The 26,424-nt window shown below is 44.1% G+C and overlaps 1 protein-coding gene across 1 annotated transcript in view; it reads right to left on the bottom strand.

The window, feature by feature from the left end:
- LOC141097306 (cell cycle control protein 50C-like) overlaps positions 1–26,424 on the bottom strand; it is a 166,668-nt gene that overhangs the window by 132,211 nt on the left and 8,033 nt on the right. Inside the window, exon 3 of the mRNA XM_073584369.1 lies at positions 25,124–25,234. Within this exon, the coding sequence (XP_073440470.1) occupies positions 25,124–25,234 (111 nt within the window). The remainder of the gene's footprint in view (positions 1–25,123; positions 25,235–26,424) is intronic.

The following is a 26,424-nucleotide window of genomic DNA, read 5'->3' as shown; positions in this document are numbered from 1 at the left end:
GGTTAAATCTGTCAGATACTCTGAGGTAAGACGGTCTTGGTGGTATTTGGTCAGGCAGTCCTGCACTAGCTCCACCACCAGCCGGTGAGTGAAGCCGAGGACGCCATCGGGTGGTAGAAGCGTAATGTCAGAGCAATGGGTGTAAATAATCTCCAATAATCCTTCTACCTGAAGCTTGTCTAGAAGAAATTCAGCCATAGCGAAAAATTGCAAATGCACTCAGTCACTAGGGAGCCAAAATGGCAGCCGGAACCCTGTGTACACAGCATAAGTAACTGCGAGCGGTGATGTCATAATGGTCAACCATCTGTGATATCATAATGGCTGACCGTCTGTGATGTCATAATGGCCGACCATCAGTGATGTCATAATGGCCGACCATATGTTTTCAAACATTTTTTTTTTTTAAACCGTCTTTATTGAGTGTAATACAAAATATACATATAATGTCCAATAACATAACAGAAGAACATTTATGCAATATTATTAACATTAGACGGCATTTTTTCAACTATAAAAACCCCCGCCCCTCCCCTCCCCTCCCCCGGGCAAACTCCATAACTTCGTAACACAATTTCAATCCAGTCTAACAGGGATATTACCGGCAAGCTGCTCTCTCATATACCAGTTGGTGAGCTGGAAACAACTATGTTTCGCCTGGCTTGTGGAAGATGTCTGAGTATTGATAAAAGAGGACCATGTGAAAAAAAAAGCGTCCCTCTTTATTAAGTAAGGCCTCTATCCAATCCATTTTGAAGAGATATGTTACTTTTGTAGCAATTAAGCTTAAAGAAGGTGTTACATCCTGTGCTCACAAATGGAGAATGCTTTTACGTGTGGCTGCAGCCCATATGAACAAGATGCTGCGCTGCTGGACAGAAAGCCTCACCACTTGGTCCTGTGCGAGAATATTAAATATGGCCCACTCCGGGGAGAGAGAGATAGATATGTCAAAAGTGTTGATTAGATGTTGCAGAAGTGTATCCCACACCTCCCTTATTTTTGGGCAGTCCCAAAGGCAATGGAAAATATCAGCTGGAGAGTGTAAGCATTTAGGGCAGGGATAGTCCCCTGAGGGGGACATTTTAGACTTGACCTCCGGGGAGAAGTATGCTCTATGAAATATCATAAGAGACATGGTTATGTAACTGTCATATGGTAATTTAGAGTTAATACGCATAGTGGCTTTCAAAAGGTCATTTACCCGACAGTTCGTTAATTGAGCAACCCATTTTCCAGGGCCTGGTGAAGAGTCTGACCAATGTATAGAAGGCTTAATGATTTATATATAAGACTCATAGAATAAGTTCCCATTTGGGCTTTAATGGATATTAAATTTAGAGGGTGTGTTCTAGCATCATCCGGTATGTCTCGCAATATTGAGCTTACGTAATGTCTAATTTGAGAGATAGTAAAATTGTCTACTGTAAGGATTGGGTATTTGAAAACCATGTCCTCTAAGGTAAGAAGGCATTGATTATTTGTTAACGTATCTCGGACCAGTCTACACCCATTGTTTCCAAGCACCTTGTAAATGAGAGCTGACTTGCCTTGTAGAAAAGAGGGGTTACCTTGAAAGGGAAGAAACATCGAGATGTGGGGGTCAAGACCGCTAACTCGTCTAGCTTGACGCCATCCCAAGATTACCGACCATAATAGAGGATTATCTCTAACCTCCACTGGAATTTCAGCATTTCGTAGGTGAAGCAATGCTGGGAGGCTGAAGGGTCTACACATGGCCTCATCTATTGGGGTATTAGTGAAGCGATTAAAGGCGTATATCCAATCAAGGGAATGGCGAAAAGCAGCCGCTATACTGTAGAGGCGTAAATTTGGGAGATTAAGTCCACCCAAAGATTTGGTTTGCTGTAGCTTAAAAACACTAATTCTAGAGTCCCCTTCTGAGCCCCAAATAAATTGGCAGAAGGCTCGTGTCAGTAGCCTATCATCAGCTTTAGAAAGTAGAACCGGGAGCGTCTGTAAAGGAAAGAGTATTTTAGGGAAAGAGATCATTTTAATTAGATGGGCTTTACCTGCAAAGGAAAATTTAAGGGATTTCCAGGATTGAATTTATTGTATAACTACAGAAATAAGAGGCTGAACATTTAATTTATAGATATCATGAGGATTTGATGGTAGATCAACGCCAAGATAAGGTAAAGAATTTCTCCTCCACTGAAAAGGAAAAGGGAATGGCCACCGTTTCTGAGCAATTTTAAAAATAGCTAAATCATGAGATTTATTAAAGTTTATACGAAATCCCGAAACTGCTCCAAATTCATTAAAGGCGTCCATTATAGAGGAAATGGATTCCATAGGATTGGATGTCATGAGTAAGATATCATCAGCAAATGCCAACGTTTTAAGTGTATGGTGACCGACCCCTATGCCCCCAAAGGAAGGGATCATCTCCAGATATCTTAGTAAAGGATCAAGGGCAATATTAAACAACAAACGTGACAGAGGACAGCCCTGCCTCGTCCCCCTGAAGATGGAAAAAGGGGTTGACTGGATACTTTCAAACATTTTTATTGGATTAAAGTGGACCTTTTAACCAAATTTATCATGGTTAGAGGGCTGTCCACTACTTGGACAACCCCTTCTTGATGCTTGCCCCCGATTCAATAAAAAAACTTTACTCGCCTTCCTCAGTGGCGCCGTTCCCACTGTGTCAGCACTCACGGTCCTGGAGTTCTTCTGCGGTTGTTGTGACACGTGCCTCCAGCACCCAAAATTTGTCATGGTTAGAGGGTTGTCCACTGCTTGGACAACCCCTTCTTGATGTTTGGCCCCGAGTAAATAAAAAAAACTTTACTCGCCTCCCTCGGTGGCGCTGTTCCCGTGGTGTCAGCACTTGCGGTCCTGGAGTTCTTCTGTGGTTGTTGTGACACGTGCCTCCAGCACCCAATCTGATCCGGCATCGCTGTGCCCGCCTTAGGACAAATCAAACATGAAGAGGAAGTTGGGGCTCTAGCTACTTTATCACTTGCTCTTCATGTTCAATTCAACAGGAGGCAGAGACAGTGACGTCAGCGCTGATTGGGCACTGGAGTCACATGTCAAAACAGCACAGGAACCCTAGAGAACGGTGTTGGCATGGGAGGTGAGTATAAGCTTTTGTATTTTTTCGGGGCCAAGCATGGGGTATGAGGAGAAGTTGCCCATGTAGAAGACAACTTCTTTAACTAGACACATTATGCAATTTTGCCTCTCAGTTACGGCGATATTAGCAAAGTATTGGCACATATTAAATCAAAAAGAAAACGGTAAGTCCAAGTGGGTGTTATCAATTACTTTTCACTGGGGGCGTGTACTTCTTCTTCCTGTATGAGTTGCCCAATCATTACCAGGGAGCAGCACAGCAGAAAAAGACTGCGCCTCACCAAAGCCTAGGTTTCTCAGTGTGTGAGATGTAAGGATACAGAGCTGATCTCCTGGTCTAACCTCCTGCATGATTAGACAGTGCTGGGTATAGCTCACAGAAGACACACCTTTCGGATAAGATCAATGTGTAGCTGTGTCATATTGCAAACCCTTCTATCAGCTTTCCTCCTCTTTTAGCACGGTCAGCTCTGCTCGGCTGACCCCTCACTTCTTGTCCAGAGGTAAAAGCTCAATTCTTTAAGCTCAGGATAAATAAATCTGATAATACACTGCACAATGAAATTCATAATTTTACCCATGAGTGGAATATAAATTTACCCTGATCCATTGCAATACATGTGTGTTAGTCTATTTTATGTCTGACATTGTGTGCATGAACCAGTAGGCTCAGGATGTACAAACAGATTAAAAAAAACCATCTTTGTGACTTAAGATTTGTGATTTTACTCAAAGGCTGTTTATATTTGTAGCCAACTTAACAGAAATGGAGCAATCAACTGAGCTTCTCCTATGCACCATTTTATGGGGCACTTACTATTATTTTATTTGAGGGGAAAAAAATAGATCACAATGGCTGCCCCTATGTTTCTTTTGCTTGACTTTATTATGTAGCTACCATAGGAAAAAAAACAATAAAACCTGCAGTTTCTAATTGATGAGTAAATTATTTGATATACGGTACATACTGGAAGAAAAGCTTTTTTTGTTGTTGTCATTAAAGCGGAGGATTAATGCACAACTTCAGAGAAGTGTCCGTCATCATGCACAATGAATTTCCCATGCATTTTACTACCCAATTAGGGGATAATAAACTCTGCTTGTAAATATGGTGAATTTACTTTCAATGAATATCTCCCATTGATTCTCAAGAGTAAACCAGAAAATCAGTAAAACTTCCAGGCGGTTCTCTGTGTTCCATCCACGTGTTCCATTCTCTGTGTTCCATCCACATGTTCCATTCTCTGTGTCCTGTCCACGTGTGCCATTCTCTGTGTTCCGTCCACGTGTTCCATTCTCTGTGTTCCGTCCACGTGTTCCATTCTCTGTGTTCCGTCCACGTGTTCCATTTTCTGTGTTCCGTCCACGTGTTCCATTCTCTGTGTTCGTCCACGTGTTCCATTCTTTTTGTTCCGTCCACGTGTTCCATTCTCTGGTGTTCCGTCCATGTGTTCCATTCTCTGGTGTTCCGTCTACGTGTTCCATTCTCTTTGTTCCGTCCACGTGTTCCATTCTCTGTGTTCCGTCCACGTGTTCCATTCTCTTTGTTCCGTCCACGTGTTCCAATCTCTTTGTTCCGTCCACGTGTCCCATTCTCTTTGTTCCGTCCACGTGTTCCATTCTCTTTGTTCCGTCCACGTGTTCCATTCTGTGTTCCGTCCACGTGTTCCATTCTCTTTGTTCCGTCCACGTGTTCCATTCTCTTTGTTCCGTCCACGTGTTCCATTCTTTTTGTTCCGTCCACGTGTTCCATTCTCTATGTTCTGTCCACATGTTCCATTCTCTGTGTTCCGTCCACATGTTCCATTCTCTTTGTTCCGTCCACGTGTTCCATTTTCTTTGTTCCGTTCACGTGTTCCATTATTTTTGTTCCGTCCACATGTTCCATTCTCTGTTTTCCGTCCACATGTTCCATTCTCTTTGTTCCGTCCACGTGTTCCATTCTCTGTGTTCCGTCCACGTGTTCCATTCTCTGGTACTCCGTCTACGTTTTCCGTTCTCTTTGTTCCATCCACGTGGTCCATTCTCGGTGTTATGTCCACGTGTTCCATTCTCTGTGTTCCGTCCACGTGTTCCATTCTCTGTGTTCCATCCACATGTTCCATTGTTTTTGTTTCGTCCACGCGTTTCATTCTCTCTGTTCCAGCCACGTGTTCCATTCTCTGTGTTCTGTCCACGTGTTCCATTCTCTGTGTTCCGTCCACTTGTTCCATTCCCTGTGTTCCATCCACGGCAATTCTCATCTCTTCTATTTCATTATGTGAAGCGTTTCAACTCGCTAATGTAATTTCTCCATGAAGGAAGCAAATTATAATATTTGTAGCATTTTTTAAATATTTTGGTATTACTGTAGAAGCTGACCACATAGTTCCCCCTTCCAGACATATTGAGCTACAATGAAGGCCCAGTCTTTTTCCTTTACTCAGCTGAAATATTCAGCCTTGGGACACAGAGCTTAACATATAGAAAAAGGATTTTAAGTTGGCAAAGTTTATGTTGAGAATTCTTTTCTCTTAAGTAATTATTAGAAAATATTTTCTCTAAATCAGTGTTTTGTTTTGTTTTTAAATGATGACACAAATGTATTGTTTTTAAAGGGAATCTGTCAGTAGGATAACCTCTTATAAGCCATCTGTATGGACATGTAGGTCATAGGTAGCTGAAAAAAATACCTATTATTATTAAGCTTTTGCATATACAGTTGTGGCCAAAAGTATTGACACCCCTGCAATTCTGTCAGATAATACTCAGTTTCTTCCTGAAAATGATTGCAAACACAAATTCTTTGGTATTATTATCTTCATTTAATTTGTCTTAAATAAAAAAAAACACAAAAGAGAATGAAGCAAAAAGCAAAACATTGATCATTTCACACAAAACTCCAAAAAAGGGCCAGACAAAAGTATTGGCACCCTCAGCCTAATACTTGGTTGCACAACCTTTAGCCAAAATAACTGCGACCAACCGCTTCCAGTAACCATCAATGAGTTTATTACAATGCTCTGCTGGAATTTTAGACCATTCTTCCTTGGCAAACTGCTCCAGGTCCCTGATATTTGAAGGGTGCCTTCTCCAAACTGCCATTTTTAGATATCTCCACAGGTATCTCCAACTTTGAATTTTTATGCCCTTAAATCACAGAGATACGGCACACAAAAAACTTGATAACTAACATTTCCCACATGTTTACTTTACATCAGCACAATTTTGGAACCAAAATTTTTTTTTGTTAGGAAGTTATAAGGGTTAAAATTTGACCAGCGATTTCTCATTTTTACAACACCATTTTATTTTTAGGACCACATCACATTTGAAGCCACTTTGAGGGGTCTATATGATATAAAATACCCTAAAGTGACACCATTCTAAAAACTGCACCCTTTAAGGTGTTCAAAACCACATTCAAGAAGTTTATTAACCCTTTAGGTGCGTCACAGGAATTTTTTTGAATATTTAAAAAAAAAATGAACATCTAACTTTTTTTCACAAAAAAAATACTTCAGGTTCAATTTTTTTTATTTTACCAAGGGTAACAGGAGAAATTGGACTGCAAAAGTTATTGTGCAATTTGTCCTGAGTACGCTGATACCTGATATGTGGGGGGGAACAACTGTTTCGGCGCATGGCAGAGCTCAGAATGGAAGGAGCGCCGTTTGACTTTTTCAATGCAAAATTGGCTGGAATTCAGATCGGACACCATGTCACGTTTGGAGAGTCCCTGATTTACCTAAACAGTGGAAACCCCCTACAAGTGACCCCATTTTGGAAACTAGACCCCACAAGGAACTTATCTAGATATGTGGTGAGAACTTTGAACCCACAAGGGCTTTACAGAAGTTTATAACGTACAGCGGTACAATTAAAAAATCATATTTTTTCCACAAAAATGATCTTTTCACCCTCAATTCTTATTTTTCCAAGGGTAACAGGACCCTAAAAGTTATTGTGCAATTTGTCCTGAGTACGCTGATACCCCACATGTGGGGGTAAACCACTATTTGGGCGCATGGCAGAGCTCGGAAGGGAAGCAGCGCCATTTGACGTTTTTGGCTGGAATTGAGATCGGACACCATGTCGCGATTGGAAAACCCCTGATGTACCAAAACAGTGGAAACCCCCCACAAATGACACCATTTTGGAAACTAGACCCCCTAAGGAACTTATCTAGATGTGTGGTGAGCAGTTTGAACCCCCCAGTGTTTCACAGAAGTTTATAACGTCCGGGCGTGAAAATAAAAAATTCGTATTTTTTCCACAAACATGATCTTTTAGTCACCATTTTTTTATTTTCCCAAGGGTACCAGGAGAAATTGGACCCCAAAAGTTGTTGTCCAATTTGTCCTGAGTACGCTGACACCCCATATGTGGGAGAAAACTACTGTATGGGCACACGTCGGGGCTCGGAAGGGAAGTAGTGACGTTTTGGAATGCAGACTTTGATGGAATGGTCTGCGGGTGTCATGTTGCCTTTGGAGAGCCCCTAATGTACCTAAACAGTGGAAACCCCCCACAAATGACCCCATTTTGGACACTAGACCCCCTAAGGAACTTATCTAGATGTGCGGTGAGCACTTTGAACCCCCAAAGGCTTCACAGAAGTTTATAATGCCAGGGCATGAAAATAAAAAAATTGAATTTTTTCCACAAACATGATCAATTAGTCCCCAATTTTTTCATTTTCCCAAGGGTAACAGGAGAAATTGGACCCCAAAAGTTGTTGTCCAATTTGTCATGAGTACGCTGACACCCCATATGTGGGAGAAAACTACTGTGTGGACACACGTCGGGGCTTGGAAGGGAAGCAGTGACGTTTTGGAATGCAGACTTTGATGGAATGGTCTGCGGGTGTCATGTGCGTTTGGAGAGCCCCTGATGTACCTAAACTATTGAAACTCCCCACAAGTGACCCATTTTGGACACTAGACCCCCCACGGAACTTATCTAGATGTGTGGTGAGCACTTTGAACCCCCAAATGCTTCACAGAAGTTTATAACGCTCGGACGTGAAAATAAAAAAATCATTTTTTTCCACAAAAATGATATTTTTGCCCCAAATTTTTTATTTTCCTAAGGGTAACAGGAGAAATTGGACCCCAAAAATTGTTTTTCAGTATGACCTGAGTAGGCTGATACCCTACATGTGGGGGGGGGTAAAACACTGTTTGGGCGCATGGCAGAGCTTGGAAGGGAAGGAGCACCATTTGACTTTTTCAACTCAGAATTGGCTGTAATTGAGATCAGATGCCATGTTGCATTTGGAGAGCCCCTGATGTGCCCAAACAGTGGAAACCCCCAATTCTAACTCCAACCCTAACCCCAACACACCCCTAACCCTAATCTCAGCCCTAACCCTAGCCCTAACCCTACCCTAGCCCTAACCCTAACCCTAATGGAAAAATGGAAATTAATACATTTTTTTTATTTTATTATTTTTCCCTAAGGGGGTGATAACGGGGGGTTTGATTTACTATTTATGGCGGTTTTTATGTTTGGCAGCTGTCGCACGCTAAAAGACGCTTTTTTTTGTAAAAATATTTTTTCGTATTTTGACCCACCGAGTCATGTGAGGTCTTATTTTTTGCGGGACGAGTTGACGTTTTTATTGGTACCATTTTCGGGCACGTGACATTTTTTGATCGCTTTTTATTCCGATTTTTGGGACGCAGAATGAACAAAAGCCAGCGTTTCATGAATTTCTTTAGGGGGGGTGCGTTTACACCGTTCCGCGTGCGGTAAAATTGATAAAGCACCTTTATTCTTTGGGTCAGTACGGTTACAGTGATACCTCATTTAGGTCGTTTTTTTATGTTTTGTCGGTTTTATGCAATGAAAACTGTTTTATATAAAAAATAATTATTTTTGCATCGCTTTATTCTGCGAGCTATAACTTTTTTATTTTTTCGCTGATGATGCTGTGTGGCAGCTCGTTTTTTCCGGGACAAGATGACGTTTTCAGCAGTACCATGGATATTTATATGCGTCTTTTTGATCGCGCGTTATTACACTTTTTGTTTGGCGGTATGATAATAAATCATTATTTTTTGCTTAGTTTTTAATTTTTATTTTTTAAGGGGTTCGCTAAAGGGGTTAACTAATGGGATAGTTTTATAGTGCAGGTCGTTACGGACGTGGCGATACCTAATATGTGTACTTTTATTGTTTTGTTTTTTTTTATTTCCAATAAAAGGATTTATTTGGGGAATATATATTTTTTTTTTCTAATTTATTTGGCGATTTTTTTTTTAATTTATATTAACACTTTTTTTATTTTTTTAAACTTTATTAAATAGTCCCAGGTGGGACATCACTGTCCTGTGACAGATCGCTGATCTGTCACATCACAGATCACTGTCCTGTGACAGATCGCCGATCTGTCACATCACAGATCACTGATCACTGTGACAGATCAGCGATCTGTCACAAGCATTGAAGCAGACTTCCTCATGCCTGCGCTTTGCAGGCACTGAGGAAGCCAGCTTCCTGCAGGCCCCCGAAGGCCCCCGTCGCCATCTTGGATTCGGGGGCCTGCAGGAAAGGAGCCCCCCGCAGCAGTGCTGCACATTGCGCTGCCGTGGGGGGCTCAGGGAAGCACGGAGGGAGCCCCCTCCCTGCCGATGCTTCCCTTTAACCCCCGGTACACCGCGATCGTGTTTGATCGCGGTGTGCAAGGGGTTAACGTGTCGGGGGCGGTCCGTGACCGCCCCTGACACATTGTGCCGGATGTCAGCTGTGATAATCAGCTGACACCCGGCCGCGATCAGCGGCGCTCACCACGTAGACGTACTATCCCGTCCATGGGCATAGGGGCCCAGGTCCCATGGACGGGATAGTACGTCGGATGTCAGAAAGGGGTTAAAGCAGATGTAACAGGATGAGACTTTCTATTTTCTGTAGCTCACGTGTCGGCTTTCGGCTTTACTGTATAAATTGGAATAATTGAGTCTGTCTTGACGGGACATTGAAATATAATGGCAGAGAGAAAATTAAGAAAAAAACCTTTCATTCTGGAGGGCTCAGCACCTTCATGTATTACACAGCCCAGTGATTTTAGTGGCACTTTTTAATTACTAATTTTTCTGTAATGAACCTGCCAAGAATTACTGGTGTTTGTGGGCTGCAATTTCCAGGGGCAAGTATTTTGCACCTCTTTACCCAATAATTTTTAGCACTCCCTTCCACCAATCTGTTGGGCTCTGTTGTCCTTATATTTTGCATTTTAACCTCCTATATTCATTTTTTTTTTCTGAACTTAGACATAAGTTTTGAAAAATAAAATATTGTTCTCCTTATCCCTTCACGACCTATCACGTATAAGTACATCTTCGGTCGCCTCCCTCCCTTTGATACGGGCTCCAAGTCCGACGCTGAGCCCGCATCTTTTCTGACACATGATAGCTGGTTTGATCAACTGTCATGTGCCCCTAACAGCTGAAATTGCGATCCACCTGCGGCTGCTAACATGTTAAATGCCACTGTCAATCTCTGACAGTGGCATTTAACACATGCGTGCCGGAAGCGTGTCACAAACCACACCCACGGACGCCCCTGGAGATGATGATTTCTGCTACACATAGCAGGGCTATACATAGCACAAGCGATCAGATGATTGCAGCTTCAAGTCTTCTATGGAGACTACTGTATTGAAGCAAGTCAAAAGTGGAAAAAAAATGTTTTAAAAAATATAAAAAAAAGTTTAAAGTTCATATTTCCCTAGTCAAAATAAAACAATACAAAAAAGCGATCATATATTTCATATTGCTGCATTAAGAAACTCCCAATTTATCCAAATACAAAGGCAATCTGATTGGTAAACTACGTAACGAGAAAAAAATCCAAACCGCAAAATTACGTTTTTTTGTTCATAGCAACGGGTGATCAAAAAATCGTATCTACCCTAAAATGCTATGACTAAAAGCGTCAGCTCGGCGTGCAAAATATAAGCCCTGACCCAGCCCCAGATCCCAAAAAATGGAGACGATACGGATCTCAGAAAATGGTGCAATTTTTTTTTTTTTATTAAACTTTGGATTTTTTTTCACCACGTAAATAAAAAACAATCCATACATGTTTGGTATCTGTCATCTGATAATGACCTGGTGACTCATAATGGCAGGTCAGATTTAGCATTTGGTGAACACGGTAAAAAAAATAAAAAAAACTGTTGTGGAATTGCACTTCTATACTTCTCCAGCAGTGATGGTGGATCTGCTGGACCTCAGGGCGCTGGATGTGGAGGTTTACCGTCTTTTAGATGTCGTAGGGGAGTGGCAACAACATGTAAACACGCGGGCAGCCCTGGATAATCCACGCCGGCAGGATGATAAGATCCGGCGGAAGGTGGAACCTCTTCTCTTTTTCTCCTTTTTTACATTTTCTGGGTTTTCTTGCTCTGCATTTGGATTTATTGCAGATTTTCTTTTCTCGATGTTTGATGCTTGGGTACACTCTGGATGGGACTTTGAATTCTCATTGTTCATCGTGATGGTAGCGATGGTGCAGAGTTTAGAAAGCCTTTCAGAGGATGACGTAAAATTTTGGAAGTCAAGGTCCTTGTCCTCACTTGTGTCCTCTTCATTCTCTGAGACCATAAGCATGTCTCTATGAGCGTGATTGATAAAGAGGCTGGTGTCCACATCTGACACAAGATGAGGAATATACATCGGCTTCTGATTTAGAAGATTGTCAAAATCTATTTTTTTCATGAATGGATGATCCTTAATCTCAAATGCTCCACCTGTCCCAAGTCTTTGCTCAGGATTTTTTTTGAGCAGGTCAGTGATGAGGTTCTTAGCCTCACGGGGTGGACAGCGTTTGTAATTCCAAGGTATTTTTCCCATGACAATCATTCTTTTAAGCTCAGGTATGAAATCCGTATCAAATGGTAAAGATCCCACCAGAAATTCATGGAGGATGATCCCCATTGACCACCAGTCAACAGGTCTTCCGTAGTCTTTCATTAGGATGACCTCTGGGGCCATGTAATTCAGGGTACCACAATTCTCAAGGTCCTTGAACTCTCTGGAGATGTCCTTCACTGATTGCTTATAGTTGTTGGTTTTTGGTATCATGACACCAATTTTTGAAAGCCCAAAATCGGCGACTTTAATGTGCCCAGCAGTTGTAATCAGTAGGTTGTACGGTTTTAGGTCTCGGTGCACCACACCATAGCTGTGCAGGTATTCCACAGCAAGAACTGTTTCTGCAAAGTACAGACGTGCCAAGGGGATAGATAAACGGCCCCTGGTGCTTAGAAGGGACCCACAGTCTCCACCTCCAACATACTCCATGACCATACACAGGTGAGATCTAGTAGGGAAGGAGCAGAGCATGGAGACCACAAAGGGACAATCAGCGAAGGTCATGATGTCCCTCTCCAGAAAGGCCGCTTCCACGTGTTTTTCAGTTTCCAGGTTCTTCTTCGCCATTTTCTTCATAGCGAAGATCTGCTGTGAGTATTTGTGCTGCACTAAGTAGACAGCCCCAAAACATCCGCCGCTGATCAGTTTGGATGTCTCGAAGTCGCTCATATGCGGCTTTCTCGCCGGGATCAATGATTCCATCAAGTTAGTGGCAGGCTCGTGGATCTCTGGCATCTCACAGATCACACTCTCAGGATCTGGCAGCTCAGGGGTTTCTGTTGTCAGATCGCTGCTTGGCCCCGGATGACTCGTATTAGGGTCCGGGGATTCCGGGGGAACATTTTCCCCGTCTTTGTCATCGCCTTCTGGTGTCTCAGTGGCAGGCTCGTGGATCTCCGGGATCTCACAGATCACACTCTCAGGATCCGGCAGCTCAGGGGTTTCTGTGGTCAGATCGCTGCTCGGCCCCGCCTGACTCGTGTTAGGGTCCGGAGATTCCGGTGGGACATTTTCCCCATGTTTGTACTCGCCTTGTGGTGTCTCCAGGCGTTCCGGGGAGAGGGCCGGACCTTCCAGCACATAGAGGACTTTTTCGGCCAGTTCTTTAACAAAAGCCAAATCTCCATCTTGAGATCTTTCTTCAGCCTGCTGTAGTAATGTCCTAATGTTGCGGGTTAAATCCGTCAGATACTCTGAGGTAAGACGGTCTTGGTGGTATTTGGTCAGGCAGTCCTGCACTAGCTCCACCACCAGCCGGTGAGTGAAGCCGAGGATGCCATCGGGTGGTAGAAGCTTAATGTCAGAGCAATGGGTGTAAATAATCTCCAATAATCCTTCTACCTGAAGCTTGTCTAGAAGAAATTCAGCCATAGCGAAAAATTGCAAATGCACTCAGTCACTAGGGAGCCAAAATGGCAGCCGGAACGCTGTGTACACAGCATAAGTAACTGCGAGCGGTGATGTCATAATGGCCGACCATCAGTGATGTCATAATGGCCGACCATCAGTGATGTCATAATGGCCGACCATCTGTTTTCAAACATTTTTTTTTTAAACCGTCTTTATTGAGTGTAATACAAAGTATACATATAATGTCCAATAGCATAACAGAAGAACATTTATGCAATATTATTAACATTAGACGGCATTTTTTCAACTATAACCCCCCCACCCCTCCCCTTCCACTCCCCCGGGCAAACTCCATAATTTCGTAACACAATTTCAATGCATTTTTTCAACTATAACCCCCCCACCCCTCCCCTTCCACTCCCCCGGGCAAACTCCATAATTTCGTAACACAATTTCAATCCAGTCTAATAGGGATATTACCGGCAAGCTGCTCTCTCATATACCAGTTGGTGAGCTGGAAACAACTATGTATCGCCTGGCTTGTGGAAGATGTCTGAGTATTGATAAAAGAGGACCATGTGAAAAAAAAGCGGTCAGTGTCTTTTTCTTTATTAAGTAAGGCCTCTATCCAATCCATTTTGAAGAGATATGTTACTTTTGTAGTAATTGAGCTTAAATAAGGTGTTACATCCTGTGCTCACAAATGGAGAATGCTTTTACGTGTGGCTGCCGCCCATATGAACAAGATGCTGCGCTGCTGGACAGAAAGCCTCGCCAACTGGTCCTGTGCGAGAATATTAAATATGGCCCACTCCGGGGAGAGAGAGATAGATATGTCAAAAGTGTTGATGAGATGTTGCAGAAGTGTATCCCACACCTCCCTTATTTTTGGGCAGTCCCAAAGGCAATGGAAAATATCAGCTGGAGAGTGTAAGCATTTAGGGAAGGGATAGTCCCCTGAGGGGGACATTTTAGACTTGACCTCCGGGGAGATGTATGCTCTATGAAATATCATAAGAGACATGGTTATGTAACTGTCATATGGTAATATAGAGTTCATACGCAGAGTGGATTTCAAAAGTTCATTTACCCGACAGTTCGTTAATTGAGCAACCCATTTTCCAGGGCCTGGTGAAGAGTCTGACCAATGTATAGAATGCTTTAATGATTTATATATAAGACTCATAGAATAAGTTCCCATTTGGGCTTTAATGGATATTAAATTTAGAGGGTGTGTTCTAGCATCATCCGGTATGTCTCGCAATATTGAGCTTACATAATGTCTAATTTGAGAGACAGTAAAATTGTGTTCTGTAAGGATTTGGTATTTGAAAGCCATGTCCTCTAAGGTAAGAAGGCATTGATTATTTGTTAACGTATCTCGGACCAGTCTACACCCAATGTTTCCAAGCACCTTGTAAATGGGAGGTGACTTGCCTTGTAGAAAAGAGGGGTTACCTTGAAAGGGAAGAAACATCGAGATGTGCTGGTCAACACCGCTAACCCGTCTAGCTTGACGCCATCACAAGATTACCGACCATAATAGAGGATTATCTCTAACCTCCACTGGAATTTCAGCATTTCGTAGGTGAAGCAATGCTGGGAGGCTGAAGGGTCTACACATGGCCTCATCTATTGGGGTATTAGAGAAGCAATTAAAGGCGAATATCCAATCTATGGAATGGCGAAAAGCAGCCTCTATACTGTAGAGGCGTAAATTTGGGAGATTAAGTCCACCCAAAGATTTGGTTTGCTGTAGCTTAAAAACACTAATTGTAGAGCCCCCTTCTGAGCCCCAAATAAATTGGCAGAAGGCTCGTGTCAGTAGCCTATCATCAGCTTAAAAAGTAGAACTGGGAGCGTCTGTAAATGAAAGAGTATTTTAGGGAAAGAGATCATTTTAATTAGATGGGCTTTACCTGCAAAGGATAATTTAAGGGATTTCCAGGATTGAATTTCTTGTATAACTACAGAAATAAGAGGCTGAACATTTAATTTATAGATATCATGAGGATTTGATGGTAGGTCAACGCCAAGATAAGGTAAAGATTTTCTCCTCCACTGAAAGGGAAAAGGGAACGGCCACCGTTTCTGAGCAATTTTAGCAATAGCTAAAGCATGAGATTTATTAAAGTTTATACAAAATCCCGAAACTGCTCCAAATTCATTAAAGGCGTCCATTATAGAGGAAATGGATTCCTTAGGATTGGATATCATGAGTAAGAGATCATCAGCAAATGCCAACGTTTTAAGTGTATGGTGACCGACCCCTATGCCCCCAAAGGAAGGGATCATCTCCAGATATCTTAGTAAGGGATCAAGGGCAATATTAAACAAGAAAAGGTGACAGAGGACAGCCCTGCCTCGTCCCCCTGAAGATGGAAAAATGGGTTGACTGGATACTTTCAAACATTTTTATTGGATTAAAGTGGACCTTTTAACCAAATTTATCATGGTTAGAAGGCTGTCCACTGCGTGGACAACCCCTTCTTGATGTTTGCCGCGATTCAATAAAAAAAACTTTACTCGCCTTCCTCAGTGGCGCCGTTCCCACTGTGTCAGCACTCACGGTCCTGGAGTTCTTCTGCGGTTGTTGTGACACGTGCCTCCAGCACCCAAAATTTGTCATGGTTAGAGGGCTGTCCACTACTTGGGCCACCCCTTCTTGATGTTTGGCCCCGATTCAATAAAAAAAACTTTTCTCGCCTCCCTCGGTGGCGCTGTTCCCGTGGTGTCAGAACTTGCGGTCCTGGAGTTCTTCTGTGGTTGTTGTGACACGTGCCTCCAGCACCCAATCTGATCCGGCATCGCTGTGCCCGCCTTAGGACAAATCAAACATGAAGAGGAAGTTGGGGCTCTAGCTGCTTTATCACTTGCTCTTCATGTTCAATTCAACAGGAGGCAGAGACAGTGACGTCAGCGCTGATTGGGCACTGGAGTCATGTGTCAAAAGAGCACAGGAACCCTAGAGAACGGTGCCGGCATGGGAGGTGAGTATAAGCTTTTTTATTTTATCGGGGCCAAGCATGGGGTATGAGGAGAAGTTGCCCAAGTAGAAGACAACTTATTTAACTGGACACATTATACAATTTTGCCTCTCAGTTTCGGCGATATTAGCAAAGTATTGGCACATATGAAGTAAAAAAGAAAACGGTAAGTCCAAGTGGGTGTTATCAATTACTTTTCACTGGGGGCGTGTACTTCTTCCTGTATGAGTTGCCCAATCATTACCAGGGAGCAGCACAGCAGAAAAAGACTGCGCCTCACCATAGCCTAGGTTTCTTAGTGTGTGAGATGTAAGGATACAGGGCTGATCTCCTGGTCTAACTTCCTGCATGATTAGACAGTGCTGGGTATAGCTCACAGAAGACACATCTTTCGGATAAGGTCGATGTGTAGCTGTGTCATATTGCAAACCCTTCTATCTGCTTTCCTCCTCTTGTACCACGGTCAGCTCTGCTCGGCTGACCCCTCACTTCTGGTCCAGAGGTAAAAGCTCAATTCTTTAAGCTCAGGATAAATAAATCTGATAATACACTACACAATGAAATTCATAATTTTACCCATGAGTGGAATATAAATTTACCCTGATCCATTGCAATACATGTGTGTTAGGCTGGTTTCACATTTGCGTTTTTTAGCACTGGAAAAAAACGCACACCTGCGCATGCGTTTTTTCCCCTATATTTAACATGGGTGCGCATACCTGCGCACTGGTCAGCGCATGTATGCGATTTTCATGCGCTGCGTTTTTTTTGGGGTGTGCGATTGGATTTTCCAGACGTAGCATGTTGCATTTTTTGGCCCTGCAAAAAAGCGCATGCGCACATATGCGCACGTTTTGCGCTAAAAATGGCCATTATAGCCTATGGATGCGCATATGTGCGCACTGGCATGCTCATGTATGCGTTTTTTTGCATATGCGTTTTTTTTTTTAAACCATGGAATTTGGGTTAGAGTTAGGGTTAGTTAAGGGGTTTAGGGTTAGGGTTATGGTCAGGGTCAGGGTTAGGGTTAGGGTCAGGGTTAGGGTTAAGTATGGTTTTGTTAAGGATTAGGGTCATGGTTAGGGTCAGGATTAGGGTTAAGTATGGTTTTGTTAAGGGTTAGGGTCAGGGTTAGGGTTAGGGTCAGGGTTAGGGTTAGGGTCAGGGTTAGGGTCAGGATTAGGGTTAAGTATGGTTTTGTTAAGGATTAGGGTCAGGGTTAGGGTCAGGATTAGGGTTAAGTATGGTTTTGTTAAGGGTTAGGGTCAGGGTTAGGGTTAGGGTCAGGGTTAGGGTCAGGGTTAGGGTCAGGATTAGGGTTAAGTATGGTTTTGTTAAGGATTAGGGTCAGGGTTAGGGTCAGGATTAGGGTTAAGTATGGTTTTGTTAAGGGTTAGGGTCAGGGTTAGGGTTAGGGTCAGGGTTAGGGTCAGGATTAGGGTTAGGGTTAGGGTTAGGGTCAGGGTTAGGGTTAAGTATGGTTTTGTTAAGGGTTAGGGTCAGGGTTAGGGTTAGGGTCAGGGTTAGGGTTAGGGTCAGGGTTAGGGTTAGGGTCAGGGTTAGGGTTAGGGTTAGTTAGGGTTTAGGGTTTGGGTTAGGGTTAAGTATGATTTGGTTAAGGGTTAGGGTCAGGGTTAGGGTTAGGGTCAGGGTTAGGGTCAGGGTTAGGGTTAGTAAAGTCATGGTTTGGGTAGTGTGAGGGGCCACCTAAAAATGTTGGAAAAAAACGCAAACGCGGTAAAAACGCGCTAAAAACGCATACAAACGCATAAAAACGCTGCGTTTTTTTCATGCATGCTCATAAAAATGCTTGAAAAAAACGCAGCAGTTGTATGCTTATGTATGCGTTTTTTCAATGCGTTTTTTTGCGGGAAAAACGCGCTGCAAAAAAAAGCAAGTGTGAAACTAGCCTTAGTCTATTTTATGTCTGACGTTGTGTACATGAACCAGTAGGCTCAGGATGTACAAACAGATTAAAAAAAAACATCTTTGTGACTTAAGATTTGTGATTTTACTCAAAAGCTGTTTATATTTGTAGCCAACTTAACAGAAATGGAGCAATCAACTGAGCTTCTCCTATGCACCATTTTATGGGGCACTTACTATTATTTTATTTGAGAGGAAAAAAATAGATCACAATGGCTGCCCCTATGTTTCTTTTGCTTGACTTTATTATGTAGCTACCATAGGAAAAAAACAATAAAACCTGCAGTTTCTAATTGATGAGTAAATTATTTGATATACATACTGGAAGAAAAACTTTTTTTTTTTTTGTCATTAAAGGGGTTGTCCGGGCTTTTCACATATTCTCAGTACATATCTGGACTGCAGAATTATGACAATAAGTAATTTACTTTATGTCACCAGTTTGCACGTTTTTCTAGATATTCTGAACAGAACGACCAAGGGGGCGGGGTGTTATGGCATTAAAATGAGAACTGGTCATTTCCTCCTACTCTACTAAAAACATGCCGTCTATAGCAATAACCCCAGGGCCGGACTGGGACTAAAATTCAGCCCTGGCATTTGAAGTTACACAGGCCCACTAGTCACATGGTGACTATATAATATCTTTGTACAGTTGTAGTTTACAAGAAGTGAGAGGAGATTAACACGACTATATAACATGTAGTCACAGCTGTGCCCAGTATTTCAGCTCAGTCCTATTTATTGCTTTTAGGTACAGTACTCCTCCCAAAGCGCTGTCCCCTTTTGTATGCATGATTACAGAATTCCTGGCAGAACTGCTCTCTATTGGGCAACCAGACCCCCTGGTCATAGCCGCCCCTATCATACCTCCCAACTTTTGAAGAAGGGAAAGACGGACAAAGACTGCGGCGCGCGTACATTTTTGCCACGCCCAACCACACCCATTTCACAACTAGTCACACCCATGTCCACACCTAATCGCACCCATTTAGCACTGCTGATCACACTGACTGGTACTGAGGGCACAGTGGCTGGCATTATGGGCACACTGACTGGCACTAAGGAAGAGAGAAAACAGAGAGAGAGAGAAAACAGAAAGCGAGAAAGAAAGGGGAAAGAAAGAAAGAACAGTGAGAGACAAAGAAAGAACAGTGAGAGACAGAGAAAGAACAGAGAGAGAAAGAAAGAGGGGAAAGAAAGAAAGAACAGAGAGAGACAGAGAAAGAACAGAGAGAGAAAGAAAGAAGTAAAGAAAAGAAAGAAAGAACAGAGAGAAAGAGAGGAAAGAAAAAGAAAGAAAGAGGGGAAGAAAGAACAGAGAGAGAAAAAAGAAAGATTAGAGAGATAAAGAAAGAACAGAGAGAGAAAGAAAGAACAGAGAAAGAAAGAAAAAGAGAGAAAGAAATAAAGACAGATTCTACAAAGATACTATAGCAGCCCGGCTCCCATTGTAGTGCCCACCTGAGCCTCCCGATGCAGGACCTATCATGATCCGCTCACATGGCCGACATCCCCGATTCCAAGGCGATCCTGCTGTCTGCGCTGTCGGAGGAGGACACGGTGATGGATCTGAAGCATTCCTGGTTCCGTCACAATCTCCTCAAGAAATTATCTCATTTCCGGTCAGCTTCCAGCACATCACTTCAGGTGGAACGTCATGTGTGTGTTTTAAAATGCTCCTCGGGGCTCCGCCGTGTACTCCTGTGTCCGTGGGAAAAGCCTGCTTTGTATGCTTTGTACACACTTGGCTCCGCTCCGTACATCCCGTACACATATGGCTCCACTCCATACATACACGGTTCCACTCCGTCCACCTTGTACACGCGTGGCTCCTCTCCGTACACCTCGTACACGCGCGGCTCCTCTCCGTACACCTCGTACACGCGCGGCTCCTCTCCGTACACCTCATACACGCGCGGCTCCTTTCCGTACACCTCGTACACGCGCGGCTCCTCTCCGTACACCTCATACACGCGCGGCTCCTCTCCGTACACCTCATACACGCGCGGCTCCTCTCCGTACACCTCATACATGCGCGGCTCCACCTCGTACACACACGGCTCCTCTCCGTACACCTCATACACACACGGCTCCTCTCCGTACACCTCATACACACACGGCTCCTCTCCGTACACCTCATACACGCGCGGCTCCTCTCCGTACACCTCATACACGCGCGGCTCCTCTCCGTACACCTCATACACGCGCGGCTCCACCTCGTACACACACGGCTCCTCTCCGTACACCTCATACACACACGGCTTCTCTCCGTACACCTCATACACACACGGCTCCACCTCGTACACACACGGCTCCGGTCCGTATACCTCATACACACGGCTCCTCTCCGTACACCTCGTGCACGCGCGGCTCCTCTCCGTACACCTCGTACACGCGCGGCTCCTCTCCGTACACCTCGTACACGCGCGGCTCCTCTCCGTACACCTCGTACACGCGCGGCTCCTCTCCGTACACCTCGTACACGCGCGGCTCCTCTCCGTACACCTCGTACACGCGCGGCTCCTCTCCGTACACCTCGTACACGCGCGGCTCCGCTCCGTACACCTCGTACACGCGCGGCTCCGCTCCGTACACCTCGTACACACACGGCTCCGCTCCGTACACCTCGTACACACACGGCTCCGCTCCGTACACCTCGTACACACACGGCTCCGCTCCGTACACCTCGTACACACAGCTCCGCTCCGTACACCTCGTACACACACGGCTCCTCTCCGTACACCTCGTACACACGGCTCCTCTCCGTACACCTCGTACACGCGCGGCTCCTCTCCGTACACCTCGTACACACGCGGCTCCTCTCCGTACACCTCGTACACACACGGCTCCTCTCTGTACACCTCGTACACACACGGCTCCTCTCCGTACACCTCATACACACGGCTCCTCTCCGTACACCTCGTACACACAGCTCCGCTCCGTACACCTCGTACACACACAGCTCTGCTACATCCACACTGTAAATCCTGACCCCACACATACTTACCTCAACCAGCACCATGACAACAGCAAAGCAGAGTCTTGCAGACGGTAGAGGCAAGGCTGAGCGCACAGGACCTGTGATGAGGTCACAGGAGGGGCAGAGTCAGGGGTGATATGATCGGGGGTCTGGACAAAGGCTCCTGATCATGTGACCCCCTGACTCCTCCCCTCCTGTGATCTCATCACAGGTCCTGCGAACAGAGCGAGCAGGCAAGCGAGTGCGACGCTGTGAGTGGCTGCGGGGGGGAGGGGGTCTCATGCTACGGCGAGGATGGGGTGCGTGGGGGGGCGTGGCGGCTTATCTCCCTGCAGTGCGGGAGGAACTTGAATCTATCACCGCCGTGCCCGCAGAGGGCCGGCGGCAGGAGCCACAGTGGCCGCAGCAGCTGGCAAGCGGCCAGATGTTCGGGCGCTGCCGCCCGCGGCCCACGTGACAGCGGCCCAGCGGGAAAATGCCCGGTTGGTTATATTGCCAATCCGGGCCTGAACAACCCCTCCCCTTTAATGTTCTTCTGGATGGAGCAGATGTAAAGCATATGTATGAAACCAAGTGTCTGTGGCTTAGCGGAGCGCCCCCTGCTGATACTGGGAAAAGTACTAGTGATGCAGTTGTGCAAAAGTAATAATCTAGCCATATAGACTGCCTAGAAAGAAATACTGGGCATTACAAGTGCATGAAGATTACTGTGTACAGATATATATGTTATACTTTTTAGGGTAAAATTACTCAATATATATATAATATTATACAAAAGCTAAAATACAGCAATATGAATGGATAACATGCTCCTTCAGAGTTCACCGGAATTAAACATATCTTATTGGGATTTTGGATTTTTAGAGAAATCCACCTAAAGAAATGCTGGATTATCCTGAGAGGCAAACTAGACAAAGAATCACCTAGTAGTGGAGAATTAGAAGAAGTGGGTTTGAGGCTGTTACATTGTGGTGACCAGTCATTTAGTTTTCAGTCCCTGATCAGTTTCTTAAATGTTTTTTTTTCTTCATATAGCATTTTACTTTAGCAATTCTAGAACAGACACACACAAACACTATTGATTGGCATCAGGTGATATTAGATAGTAATTATTAACTTTGGCACAGATTTTCTAAAAAAAAAAAAAGTTTGTTATTTTTATAACTTTAAATGGAACCTATCAGCTTAGATTGGATTGGAAACGGTGTCATTATTACGCACCAAGCCATAAAGCAGGAGGAGCCGGACACATTAATATATAGGTCTGTGGGAAAAGATTCAGTATAACTTGTATTTTATGCATTGAAATCAGTGTTCATTGTGGGCACAGAAGTCCATTAGGTGGTCCCACTTAGTGACTGACAGCCTTCCTTATATAACTGTGCATAGAGAGATAGCTGTCAATCACTGACTAGGACCTCCCACTGGACCTCTGTGCCCAGATTTCAATGCAGAAAACACAAGTTATACTGAATCTTTTCCCACCAGTCTTTATATCAATCTGTTCATCTTCTCCAGCTCGATAACAGGCAACTCAAAGACTGCAAAGATCTCCCAAGCTGATCAATTCTCTTTAGAGGGATGAGACACTTTTTCTTCATTTTATCCTATTTGTAAAGATTGGATTGGTGAGATTAGTAATTTTCACTTTTTATTACTGATATCATTGGTCACCTGGATGGAATTCTACTAACGTTAATGTGGCGCCCCTGAGGCTCAGTCGCCACAGAGGTACTGCACCTTCTCCTAAGGTGTGGTGCCCCACCATCCAGGTAAGTTGGGGGCTCCTGCCCACACTCCATCACTCGCACCCCACACAATACGGTAGTTCAGCATAACCACATTGCAGCTCCTTGCTTAGAGAGAAGCAGAGCACCTTTGGTGGTTCCCTGCTTGGAACACTAGACGTGCTGGGAGGTGGGTGGAGTTCAGAATATATATATGAGCGGGATGGTTTAGGATGACAGATCAGTCTGACAGGAGGTCAGTGAGGAAGGAAGCCACTCGGGAGGAGTGGGAATCCCTGGAAGAAGGGATGGAGGAAGGAGTGCTGCAGCTGCCTCAGTGACCTGAGCCAGCTGGCACGGGAAAGGAAAGGAAAGAAGGAGAAGGACGACCTGAAGCCTGAGCTTCCATAGAAGGGAAAGGACAAGTATGGAATGTAGGAGTAAAAGGGAACACAGAGGACGTGGGTTAGAGGAAGAACCCTGCCTAGAAGTTCTAAGTGCAAGGCCGGGGCCTAGTCCCCGAGGTTGTATGAACACTAATGGTTCTGCAGCAGACACCGGTGGAGTAGTTGGCTGTAAATGCACTACTCCCATCTAAGACTTGAGGGCACAACAGCAAAACGGATAGAGAGCCGGGACTTAGGAGTAAGGAGTCCCCGAAGCAGGCTACAGCTGTCTGCCGTGCAAGTAGAGTTCTTGGGAATATCTGTCAGGAGGAACTCCAGTGTAACAACGTACTGGAGATCTTCACACTTAAAGGCGCTATAGAGGAGACATTCAAGAAAGGCACATAAGTTGGCGGAGTGTGGAAGGGAGCTTTCCATCTTGCCTGGAGGTTGACTGAGTCCCTGACCCGGAGGACACGGCACAGAAGCGGGCACTACAGACTGTGAGTAAAGCTTTGGAACTACATGCCCTGGTGTCCTCCATTCCTTCCTGCGTCCGTCCACCTGACACTGCTACATCCCCTGCGCCAGACACTACATCACCTAGGTGTCTCCACATCTACACTGGCCTGGGACAACAGCCCTGCCTGTGGAGGGCTATAACATCATTGCTTCACCACACCATCTGTCCCGGAGGATCTGTCTGCAGCGTCGGCTTAACACCTCCCTTGCCGAACACCACAGGTGGCGTCACGAACTATTCATTTAACTCACTTCTTTCTATTACTTGGGCACCCAGGGCCACGGTCCGGGTCACCGCCGCTGTGACACATCCCACTGACACTGGCCCGGTACCGAGTACCCCACAGCCCTGGGAGGGCGACCCATTAACATAGATTTCATCTCTTCTCTGAACTTGCTTCAGAACAGAGCCTTGTTTCATCCAAACTCCTCTCTGGCACCATTTGTCAGAATTTTGTGCCTTTTTAGGGTAGCAACTTAGATTGGTCGTGACTCGTGAGCTGTAATACACAACAGAAACCTCCACACCCTGGACTTCTCTTGGGTACAAGGTCGCCAGTAGTACTCACAGCTGACTTTAGCAAATATAAGAAATTTTCAATATTAGTGATTTCGTCTTTATAATGAAATGCTCAATTTGTGGGTTAAACACATAGCTTTTATGATATATGTGTCTAGTGCCACGACAGAGTATATTAACCCATATGAAGATCTGTTGAGATACTTTGTGGCTCATGCCTAAACTATACCAGTAATTCCCAGTGTACCCCAGCCAACATGTTGTAGATCTAGAAATTTTTGTAAAAAGGCCTGCACTAGGAGAACCAAGCAGTACTGTACAGGTTAGTTTGACAATATCCTCCTTTACGCACTTTTTTAAATAATCAAGTAATTGTAATTTTCTGTAAGTTCTTTAATAAAAATTGAACATTTTATTAATTTATTGGCTATTAGTACTTGTTTTTCTGATTTTTATAGGCATTAACTAATCAGTGGTGAAAACTCTGCATATAAATGGCATCTACACATGGACCTGCTGTTTAAAGTCTGCCCCATGACCAATCTGTCTACCTGAAGGAACTGCTCTACAATCTACTGCAATGATGAAGGAAGTAGCAGTATCCCAACATGCCACAAAGAGTCCAAACAGGAAAACGGGTAAGATGTCTACAAATGTGTATAAAGCAAACATATCTACGCTATATGAAAAAATTAAATGGATAAAAACTAAAACAACATTATAGGAAAAACATTTTTACATGATGGGTAAAGTAATACCAACCTCTTTAGTTGTTACATTTCTTCCAAGCAACTGGGTATCAAACCTGGATATCACATATCTCCGATGGTTCTGAAAAAAGTTGCTGAGTCCATAATACATGAAGACGTCCCCCTGTAGTATGGAACGTTACATGACAATAAAGCAATAAGTATTCCGATATATTGCTTCCAACTTTTGTTTTTCTATCTGTTGTGCATGGATGTGGTCATTGGGTCGTCTACTTTATTTTCTCATGTACAGTAGGTACGGAAAGTATTCAGACCCCTTTAAATTTTTCACTCTTTGTTTTTTTTGCAGCCATTTGGTAAATTCAAAAAAGTTCATTTTTTTCTCATTAATGTGCACTCTGCACCCCATCTTGACTAAAAAAAAAAACAGAAATGTAGAAATTTTTGCAAACTTATTAACAATGAAAAACAGAAATATCACACGGTCATAAGTATTCAGACCCTTTGCTCAGTATTGAGTAGAAGCACCTTTTGAGCTAGTACAGCCATGAGTCTTCTTGGGAATGATGCAAGAAGTTTTTCACACCTGGATTTGGGGATCCTCTGCCATTCTTCCTTGCAGATCCTCTCCAGTTCCGTCAGGTGGGATGGTGAATGTTGGTGGACAGCCATTTTCAGGTCTCTCCAGAGATGCTCAATTGGGTTTAGGTCAGGGCTCTGGCTGGGCCAGTCAAGAATGGTCAAAGAGTTGTTCTGAAGCCACTCCTTTGTTATTTTAGCTGTGTGTTTAGGGTCATTGTCTTGTTGGAAGGTGAACCTTCAGCCAAGTCTGAGGTCCGGAGCACTCTGGAAGAGGTTTTCATCCAGGATATCTCTGTACTTGTCCGCTTTCATGTTTTCTTCAATTGCAACCAGTTGTCCTGTCCCTGCAACTGAAAAACACCCCCATAGCATGATGCTGCCACCACCATGTTTCACTGTTGGGATTGTATTGGGCAGGTGATGAGCAGTGCCTGGTTTTCTCCACTCATACCGCTTAGAATTATCACCAAAAAGTTCTATCTTCATCTCATCAGACCAAAGAATCTTATGTTTCATAGTCTGGGAGTCCTTCATGTGTTTTTTTTTAGCAAACTCTATGCAGGCTTTCATATATCTGGCACTGGGAAGAGGCTTCTGTCCGGCCACTCTGCCATAAAGGCCCGACTGGTGGAGGGCTGCAGTAATAGTTGACTTTGTGGAACTTTCCCCCATCTACAGTCATATGTAAAAGATTGGGCACCCCTATTAATGTTAACCTTTTTTCTTTATAACAATTTTGGTTTTTGCAACAGGTATTTCAGTTTCATATAT

Source organism: Dendrobates tinctorius, unplaced genomic scaffold, assembly GCF_039654945.1.
Source record: "Dendrobates tinctorius isolate UK_male_01 unplaced genomic scaffold, ASM3965494v1 ptg000084l, whole genome shotgun sequence".
Classification (NCBI taxonomy): domain Eukaryota; kingdom Metazoa; phylum Chordata; class Amphibia; order Anura; family Dendrobatidae; genus Dendrobates; species Dendrobates tinctorius.
Note: the sequence above shows the minus strand (reverse complement) of the source record. Positions and strands in the feature narration are given on the sequence as shown.